At 35.5% G+C, this 10,700-nt stretch overlaps 1 protein-coding gene across 1 annotated transcript; it reads right to left on the bottom strand.

Annotated features, from left to right (window-relative positions):
- Positions 1-8,441: 8,441 nt before the first annotated feature.
- Positions 8,442-9,020, bottom strand: LOC145689381 (uncharacterized). The gene has a single exon (XM_081763535.1). It carries the CDS (start codon positions 9,018-9,020, stop codon positions 8,442-8,444), a length of 579 nt encoding a protein of 192 aa, XP_081619661.1.
- Positions 9,021-10,700: the final 1,680 nt, after the last annotated feature.

Genomic DNA, 10,700 nt, shown 5'->3' with positions numbered 1-10,700 from the left:
ACGCTGAAAAGATATTTCAACATCATATATGAAAAAATCAAACCTTATAAAAGAGTTAACAGATTGTTATATTAAAGTTCACACTGTTATTATTATGTTATATTAAGATCAAGTATTGTAAAACATAATATTCGTATTGATAATCAAGAATTTTCATTTGCCTCAAAATTAGTAGTCAAGAACCCTTCTCCAATCTTATCATCGTTCACTCATAAAATCACCTTCTACTTGTTGGAAAATTTGTTCAGAAAACATATTAGAAAGTTATCTTCACAGAATGAAGCTTAATCGAAGTAAATTCTTCATACATAATTTTACGTGTAGACAACTATAGTTTCTCAAATTCTTGTACTAAGCGCTTCGTATTTCTTTATATTACAAATGTTGTAATATTAAAACCAGTTTTGGTTAATCTTCAAGTTGATTAAATGTTAGTTCTTTCTTCCGTAATACATTAATTACGGATTAATGCTTTCTGAAGAATGATTTGTATTTTCATAATAAATTCTTCAATTTAGAACGTTATAGTAGCTTCCACATTATAAGACAAAATGCGATTAAGCTGTATCAACTAAGACCTATATTTATGCTCTTTGTTACCAGTAACTTTATATTTGTTTTAGCATACCATTTATGTATTTATACGTGTTCGAAGAAAAGACTTATTCAAAGTGTAACACAGAGTGTTGTACAGTTTTGTATAAACTTTCTATGAAAGTTATGTAAATTTCTTAAATAAATAAGTAAAATGTGTTTAATTTGTATTATATTTTTATTCATTAATAATCCCGTTAATCATATACTCTTCAAAATGGCGTTTTTAAGGTTGTAGATCTGGCAACAAAAGGCTGAACCATATACAGGGTGTTTCAAAACAACACCGACAACGTTTGGGAGGTGATTCCTGACAAAAAGCATAGACCAACCTGGATGCACAAATGCTTTCTTTCGGAGTTACAGGCTACCGAAAACATGAAAAAAAAAAAAAAAATGAACTTTAAAGGGTCAAGACCACTTAGGAACTAATATGTACGCTACCCAAAAATACATGTTTCAGAATCCTGTAGTACTCGTGCAACAATTTTTCTAGAGGGAGTTAGGCTACAGGCGTATAATTTGAAGTGCTCACTAACTACCTCTATAAAAATTGTTGCGGAAGTACCGCAGGATTCTGAAACTTGGATATTTGGATAGAGCACATACTAGTTCCTAAGTGAAGTCATGACTTGACAACGGTAAGTCCCGTAGTTTTGGAGCTATGGACCTATTTTCACCTACATCTCTCAATTAAAACCGGAAGTGATAAGAATTTACTACTAAACCTAGTTTCTATGTTCTTCTCTAGATTAAGTGTCCGAAAAGTATGTTTTATCTCCAACTTCATTGATGTAATTTCTCTAGCCAGTGCAACCGAAGTTGTCTATCACTATTATATCTATTATCACTTTTGGTTTGAATATTAATCTTCATATAGTAGAAACAATAAGAGCTAGTACGAAATGGCCTTATTATCTCAAGAATTCATTTCTGATTTTATTCTTGTATTACAATTGGAAGTTATATCTATTACGGCCAGTTTCAGTGTTCACATAGACTGGAAGTCTACCGTGATTTCACAACATGAAACGAAGCTGTCACTAGTTGAGTTCTTGTATTAAAGTATGATTATTCTTTTGGAACAAATAACGCCAGAGGAAAATTGTGTTACGTTCAATTCACATTTCTGTGGTATTAACACACTGTAATAAATACGAAATTGTCAGTGTGATTTTATGTGAGTTTCTATGAGTTGAATTTTTCCTCTTTCTCAAGGACCTTTTATCTCCAGTTCTTTTTGAGTTCTCAACAAAGACACTCATGTCTTAATGTGCTCTGAAAAGTTTCACGGATACGGTATTACCAACTCTATTTTCTGGCCAAAAACCTGCATTTGAAAGGATTTTCAGTACATACGTTTTACATTATTTTTTGTAGTTCGTGTCTACGCGGATTTTATTCTATTCCATTTATAGATATTGTAGTGGACTTAAAATTTGAAAAGGTAGTATTTAACGCTTAGCTTCCCTCCTAACCGAATCGTAGGCTTTTCTAAAATCAATAAATAGGGCCTAATGTGTCGGGGTATTGAAATTTCCATTTCTTTCGAGTACTTCTATATAGAGTCCTTAAAATATAATGTTTATTGTCTAACGTACTACTTGTTGTTAGTCTTACATTTCTCTTTGCTTGTTGTATTATTATTTACCTCATGACTAGACTTCGGATTTTTACATATTTGCATGTATTTTTTCCTGATGTGATATTGATATGCTCTTTAAACAGAAATTCGTTTCAGCTGTTTTGGCGTAAAATAGTAGAGTTTTATAGTGCATATATTTGCATATTTCCGAGGTTAGTGCATGTTTATGTCGTTATTGCATATAAATGCATATTTAAAGAAACGACCAAATCGATAATTTTTAATGTGCAATAACTTTCGTCATAGAATTCCAAGTTTCTAATGTAAATAGACTCAAGACCTTGAAATGGTTTATTGTTGTCGGCTTCGAATATCTTTCAAGATCATGTAAAAGGAAAATAAGAAAGGGGTGAGTGATTCATCCTCCCGGCAATGATGCATGATATACACCTTTTTTAAATACCAAGATATGAATAACGGCGTCAAATCACCTACAACAAAATTTCCACCTACAACAAGTTAAAGTTGCTACTGTTGTATGTGTGTGGATTTGGAATTGTGTGGTCCTGTGGCAGAACAAAAATACTGAAAGAAAAATCTTCTAGAAATTATCTCCTGTAACAGGGTCCATTTAGTTGTAGTGCAACATTTTCATACTGAATTTTAACTAGCCCAGAATTTTGTCCAATTTTTGTCCAACCTAGAATAAATTTTGTAAGATTCAAATTAATAAAGGGAGAACATTTCAAAATTTGGGCCACTTTGATCGCCTGTAGTGCGATATCTTCAAATCTGAAATTTAACTACCTCAGAATTTTGTCCAATTTTTGTAAATTTTTGCCCACTTAAGAAAAAAAATTGTAAAATTCAAGTAAAAGAGGGAGGGCCATTTCAAAATTAGATCACTTCGATCACTTGTAGTAAGAGATCTTTAAATTTGAAATTTAACTAGCTCACAGTTTTGTTCAATTTTCGTCTATTTTTGTTCACACAAGAATAAAATTTGCACCATTCAAATAAATTAGGGAGGCCTACTTCAAGATTTGGCCACTTCAATCACCTGTAGTGCGACATATTCCAAATCTGAATTTTAAATAGCTTATAATTTTGACCGATTTAGTACATTTTTGTACCACCAAGAAAAATTATGTAAAATTGAAATAAACGAGGGAGGGCATTTGAAATTTTGGCCATATCGATCAGTGTGACATACTCAAATTCACGTTTTAACAAGCTTAGAATTTTGTCCAATCCTTGTACCAAAAACAAAACATTTTGTACCATCCAAATAAACGTGGAAGGTCATTTCAAAATTTGACTACTTCGATCACCTGTAGTGGGACCTTTCCAAATTCGAATTTTAATTGGCTCAGGATATTATCAATTTTTGTACATTTTTGTACTACCAAGAATAAATTTTGAACGCTCAAATTAACAAAGGAGGGTCATTTCAAAATTTTGGCCACTTCGTTCACCAGTAGTGTAACATCTTTAAATTCTAATTCTAACTAGCTTAGAATTTTCACTGTTTTTTGTGGAGTTTTGCACCATCAAGCTAGTTAAATTTCAAATTTGAAATGTCTCACTACAGGTGAACGAAGTGGCCAAAATTTTAAATGTCCGTCCCTGGTTTATTTGAATGATGCGATTTTTTTCCTGGTGGTTAAAAATGTTCAAATATTCAACAAAATTCTGAGCTAATTAAAATTCGAGTTTGAAGATGTCTCACTACAGGTGATCGAAGTGGCCAAATTTTAAAATGAACCTCCCTCGTTTATTTGGATGATATATATTTTTTGTTGATGGTTCAAGAATGTAAAAAATTGGACAAAATTCTAAGCTTGTTAAAATGCGAGTTTGAAGATGTCGCACTACAGGTGATCGATGTGGCCAAAATTTCAAATGGCCCTCTCTCATTTATTTCAATTGTAAATAAAAAAAATCTTCGTGGTTCACCAATGTACAAAAACTGGACAAAATTCTGAGCTATTTAAAATTCGAATTTGGAGATGTACGACAAATGATCGAAGTGGCCCAAATTTTGAAATGGCCTTCCGTCGTTTATTTAAATGGTACAAGATTTTTCTTGGATGTACAAGAATGGACAACATTCCGAGAGCTAGTTAAAATAGAAAATTTGAAGGTGTAGCACTACAATTAATGAACCCTCTGAAACAATGGATTGAGGTCGATAGACGTTAACAATTCAAGGAGAAAATATATTTTGCAAAGTGTGTGCTAAACAAGTAATACTTTCAAATTAAGTATGCTTGTTTTCAGAAGAGGACATTTCCATATTGTTCGACAGCAAAAGCTTACACTTCAGCAGCGCCCTATTTTTTGGGCTACTTATATAGCAGTTTCAAGTCTGGTAAGGAGTTCTACAAGTATGAAACAACCCAGTTGTGGCTTTTTTTTTTTTTTTCATACTCTACAGAGATAATCCCAAAGAAACCCTTTTAAAAAGTTTTTTCGGGAAGAAATGAACAACCCTTTTGAAAATATGCTCTACAATTAATTAAAATATTTGCCTTACAAAATCTAAAACTTGTCGCAGCAGTTACTGTTTGAGATAAGTTAACCCAGTTTTCCTTTAAGGAGTTTGAGATTATTTAAATATAAGCTTGTGTTGCTTTGATATGCACCTCAGTCTCTCGAAACGTAACTAAGTCTTCTGTTATGTTTTCGATAACTTTACCTTCTTCCCATTCATGCTCAAGTCTCGCTCAAATCAGTTTATTCCATTTAAAGTATCAATATCATACATTGTAAATTCTTACTGTTTTTAACAGACAATGTTACGCTAGAAGAAAATATTCTAGGATTAACACATAATTGGATACAAAAAGTAATTTGAAGTGGATTTATTTTCTTTTAAACAAGAACATATGGTTTTGAATGGAGGCTTTTAATACAGTAAAAAGACCCCTTAATAAACTGAAATATTTCACGGTCCCATGAGTTTAAAGCTATAAAATGTGTTAAATTTTCTTGATTAGTCGGAACCTGTGTTGCGAACAACGGATGTTAAAATATACTTTTTAACAGAAATTTTCAAGTTCCGGAATGCACCGTTTAGAAAAAATTTAGACATTCTGTGAGAGGTTAGGTATATGAACTACGTTGTCTGTGAAGGTCTTCCTTTACTTGTTACCCTACACATTTAATCTATAGTCTACCGCCATATAAGGCCCTAGATACCGTGCAACTTTTTGAACGAAGTGCAATTTATATAGTAATTTCCAAACCAATAACTATTTCTCTAGCTGGTCCAGACATGGAACAAGGAGCATAATATACACAATAGATCACAGGAGCCAAAAGTAGAGGAAGGAGCGCGCTGAAAAGGACATAGCATCTACTTTTTGTCTTGGTCTTGGAAAATGCATGTAGGCTTTTTTTTTTTTTTTGTTGTTGTTGTTGTTGTCGTTGTTGTTGTTGTTCACTAAGTTTTGTGTGTATGAATTTGTAGCGTAACTAAATACTGTAATTTAATAGGGTATGTATAACATTTTATTATCTCCCTATATCCATTATTTATTTATTTTTTTTTTTTATTTTTATTTTATTTATTTTTTTTTGCATAGATCTATCTCCGTTAACTTTAAAACCTTTAAGGGAAATTTTTAGGAGTCCTGTTCAATCTCGATAGTCAGGTTTTACTATATGCTTATACCAGAAATGTTTATATTTACTTCTCTGAGTGTATTTATTCTTCATTCACAAATACTTGGTGCATTCTATGTTTTATTAGTATATATATATAATGTGTGTGTGTGCGCGCGCGCGCGTGCGGGGATAGATGTATTTCAATTTCACATACTGAGCTGTTTGAATCCGAAGAAACCAAATGTATTCTAGAAGCCATGAATACTGAAAACATTAAAAGCGAACTTGCGTTTATCAATACTCATTTCAGTTCAATTTCAAAGATCATAACGAGATGAAAAGAGCAATGATTAGGACTTTGTAGTGCATTTGAGCTGTTTGATTCAATAACGAAACAGACTCCACCAAGACCAATCGGACAAACATTTTTTTCGAAAAGCAGTCAATAGACGCGAAAAAACCTGGCATAAAATTGTCTAATGCAAATAAAGTGTTCCTGGGCACAACTACGCATGAATTACAGATTTATTGGCAAGTAACATTGCTTCTTTGAAATACTGTCCCTTAACGACCCGTGACACGGAAGGAATATTTTCGATGTACAGTAATGTTTTGACTGCAAATGCAGGGTTTTGCCAGAAAATACCGGAAACTATATAGTTGTCTATTGTAGCATGAATGCATCATAGTTTTACACCAAGCATATGTAGTTCAAGTAACAGTTTTTTTTTTCTCTCTAAAGATAATAAAATTTCTCGCAAACTTTAGCTTTTGATTGGTGCATATTTATCCTTTTTAGAGCATATTTGCATATTTTCAGTGCATATTTTCGTGATTTTTAGCGCATATTTTGCCGTTTTTTAGTGCATATCGATCCGCAGTCTACTCATGACATTCAAAACGAACTGATTAACATTGGAGAAAAAGATCACGAGCACATACTTGAAGCTGAGAAAGCCAAAATATTCCAGCACTATGTTTGATTCATTTCATTTTTTGCTCTTGGGTGGAACAGTTGTTCAATTAATTGAGATACAGTGCAACTCAGTTCAAATTCAGAATAGCTTTTGCTTTCATTGCTATTAAGAAGAAGGCTGCTGATAGCATTTCTGCTGACACACTGAACAAACTTCAGCGTGATAGATTTGACATTCAAAGACAGCAAAGGACAAGCGTGTAGCAACCAGGCTACAATAGTGCTCAATATTCCGGAGTCCAAACTTCAATACTGAATGCAAATCATCTTACTATATATACGTTCTCTGCGATAATATTCTAATAGTCACTTTCTTAGGAAAACTGATTGTGCTCTTCCTACGTATATATCTACCCATCGGTGGAGTTCTTCAAAGCTACTTCGAGATTGTTCTAAAACGCGAAAGTTATATTCGATAGAGTTCAAATACATAAGCTATTAAGATCCTTTCCAGTCAACTGTATCAGGTTATTGATTCTCTGGAAGACCTACGTAACATGTCAACTGAAACTCTTGATGTCTAAGGGGATGCATGTCTTCTCTCACACACTCATTCATTTAACTTGATTGCCTGGTTTTATTTCTGGTCTGATGATCGAATCCAAAAATGTCTAAGGATATGAGTTCCCATCATGCTCTTATTCAGTTTGAGAGTACAATGAGTACAATTGATATTTGGAGACTCAACCTGTTAGAGCACGTCATGCATACAGCAAAAGGAAAGTGCAGAGAATGGAGCGTGGCACTGACAAAACCCATAGACACTGACGCAAATCCCGGGGGGACATGTCCCCCAATCTTGGACCTGGGGGGACTGTTCCCCCAATAATCTGACTAAAAAATACTTTTTGCAAATACAGTGGACGGATGACGAGAAGAGCCCTAGCAGAAGTAGTGTGACGTAGGTATGGGCTCACCCACTTTTCGCACGGGGGTTTCGGCAAGTCGTTCCCTATACGAGTTCTCATGCTATCTAATTAATACATTCGTTTTCTTGCGCGCAACGTTTATGTTCTATATTTAAATATGTATTTTACAAATATGAGTGATTGATATATCGTATATATGTATATATATACACATATAGGCGGATCCAAGGGAACTATAGAGGCTATAGTACGCTCCCCCTTTACATCAAAATTTACACGGCATAAATGGCAGTTGATTTTATCCTTTACTGGACAATTTGAAGACTATATACAGCCTAGCCCCCCTCTTGATCATATGATGTATCCGCGTGTGTATGTGTGTGTGTATGTGTGCATGTGCCAGCATTGGTTTCGAGAAATTCCAATCAACTTGGTACAAATGTCACTTATACCCTAGAGAGAAATGATACTGTCGATTCCACAGTTTTTTCGGAGTCGATGATAAATAGTGATACCTGCGATTCCATTTAAGTAACGTCCACTAGGGTTTCGCTCGAGACGAGACGAGACAGAATTTTCGTCAAAAAATTCGAGTCGAGACAGAGTGCTTCTAATAGAAACATATTTATTTTTTGAGACGAGACATCACTTTCACGACATATTTTCGAGTCGAGACAGCCTCAAATCCTGTCTTGTGCGTATCCCTAACGTCCACCTTCATGTTTTACCAAGGAATATCGTTGCAACGCAAGTATAACAAGTATAACAAAAATTAGACACAAAACTAAATGAATAGGGTACTTACCCTTTACTGTGATAACGGCTGTGCCAATTCGTCACTGTCATCATCTGTTTCACCCTCGAATGCACCATCCGAATCATCTGACGGCTCACTGTCGCTATCTTCTGTTCCTCCAAACGAAATCAAAATTTTTTCTACCTCATTTTCCATCAAGCCGTCCCGCTCCCAATACTGTTTTTCTATTTTTTCGACATGCTGACAGAAACCCTTCCAATCTTCTGAAGTGCATGATGATATTGCAATTGAGGTAAGTTCCTGGAGTGCTGTGAATGAAAGTGACCCTGTCGTGTTATGGTCACGTATATATTTTTTCACCTTGGCCCACGAAAGTTCTATCGGGTTCAAATCACACGCGTACGGGGGAAGACGAAGCACTGTATGGCCATGTTCTTCAAGTAACTTGTCCACACGATACGTTTTCTCACGAGGTTTGTTGGCTTGAATTATAGCGTTTAATTCCGCCTTCCTCATGGTTTCATCACAGCTAATTTGTCGAGATTTTAGCCAGGAGAGCATATCGGTTTTCAAGCTATAGCCCGAAGGAACTTTTTCTGTTTGTACTGAATGGTAAGGAGCGTTATCCATTACTATGACAGACTGAGGAGGAATATTTGGGATAAGTTTTTCTCTAACTCACTTCTGGAAATTCTCACCATTCATTTGACCGTGATAATCACCTGTACTACTACCTGCCTTATATATAAGACACGCGTTCGGCACAAATCCATTAATGCTTCCTGCATGCACAACTATGAGTCGATATGCAGAACTAGCATTCGCATGGACCCCCACGACATCGTCTGACTGCCAACACTTCTTTGTTGTAATGTTGCTGTCGACTCCAGTTTCATCAAGATATATCAGAGCGCGATTTTCTCCCCGATATCTCTTGACAGCTCTTAAATATTTACTCCTCCACGTTACAATATCTGGTCTTTCAATCAACACCTTTCTCCTATTGTTGCATCTCTTCCAAATGAAACCACACTGTCTCAATACCTTGCGCAGTGAGTCTATTTTCCAAGGAAAATGAATTTTTTGCCGCACTACAGTTAAAAGCTTAGCACACGTTGGTACAATGTGATCTGACACGTACATTTCAATCACAGCATTTCTTATAACACACAAATCAAAATCGTCTACAATGACATTTCTGTGATCGGGTCTTTTCCTGTGTTTACCGGGAGAAATCAATTTTCGTGTCGGAGAATGCATTTTCCGTGTAAGAGACTCCTTGCGAATTCTTTTTATAGTTGATTCAGACAAACCTGTAGCTCTAGAAGCACGTTTTGTGGCTTGACCAAGAGGTACTAAACACTGTTTCTCTCTTGATTCGCGGTCACAGAATTCAACAATGTTGCTTATTATTTCTCGACAATCACTATGAATAGTCGCGCCTTTCTTCCTAGAGCTCGCCATTACACTAAAACACAGTATATTATAATATTAAAAACACACTAATTCGAAAAACACAACGAAACTAAGCACGAAACACAAAGCACAACGCGCGTTTCAAATGACACCACGGAATAGCACACAGATAACTTTACCCGGAATAGCAGACGACATCTAAGTATAGACCACACCTTAAAAACCGAAAATGGACTTGACCGTGTCGTTGACCTTTCCCCGCCACCCCTGTTTTAGGGCTCTTCTCGTCATCTGTTGGCAATAAGTGTGATGATTTGTGTCCGACTGCCACAAAGGAAAGTGAGATGAAATTGGTCTCTCTTGGTTTTACCATTTTTAATGAAAATGAAGGTGTGCGACTGTGTGTGACGTAACCTGATGTGAAATCTTATCTTCTCTCCCCTAGGCCCTAGAACACGAAGAGTATATAGACTACCCAATGTCAGTAGAACCCATCTTTTCAGTAAATGCGCAATTCATCTAAGATATTTGTAGTATCAGCCTAGGCATCTATTCATGCTTCGTAAGCTAACGCTATGGCCTATGGAATCCGGAGGTTCAATGCCGCTTTCACAAAAGCTCTCCACTGACTTCTATCCTTAGCCAACTGGATCCAGTTTCTACTTTGCATTCCTATTTCTGCGAGATCCATCTTAATATTGTCTTCCCATCTGCGCCTAAGTCTTCCTAATGGTAGTTTTCCGATTGGTCTTACCGCTAACACTTTGAAAGCGTTCATACTTTCTTCCAGCCTGGCTATATATCCTGCCCACTTAAGCCTCCTAGACTTGACCCTAACAATGTTTAGTAAGCCGTATAATTTATGTAGTTCCTCATTATGAAGTCTTAGCCATT

The sequence above is a fragment of the Thermobia domestica genome, chromosome 7 (assembly GCF_964235325.1).
Source record: "Thermobia domestica chromosome 7, izTheDome1.hap1.1, whole genome shotgun sequence".
Classification (NCBI taxonomy): domain Eukaryota; kingdom Metazoa; phylum Arthropoda; class Insecta; order Zygentoma; family Lepismatidae; genus Thermobia; species Thermobia domestica.
Note: the sequence above shows the minus strand (reverse complement) of the source record. Positions and strands in the feature narration are given on the sequence as shown.

Bases quoted from the DNA above. Each gene is read 5' to 3' on its own strand.
- LOC145689381 (XM_081763535.1), bottom strand. From the start codon at position 9,020: ATGGATAACGCTCCTTACCATTCAGTACAAACAGAAAAAGTTCCTTCG.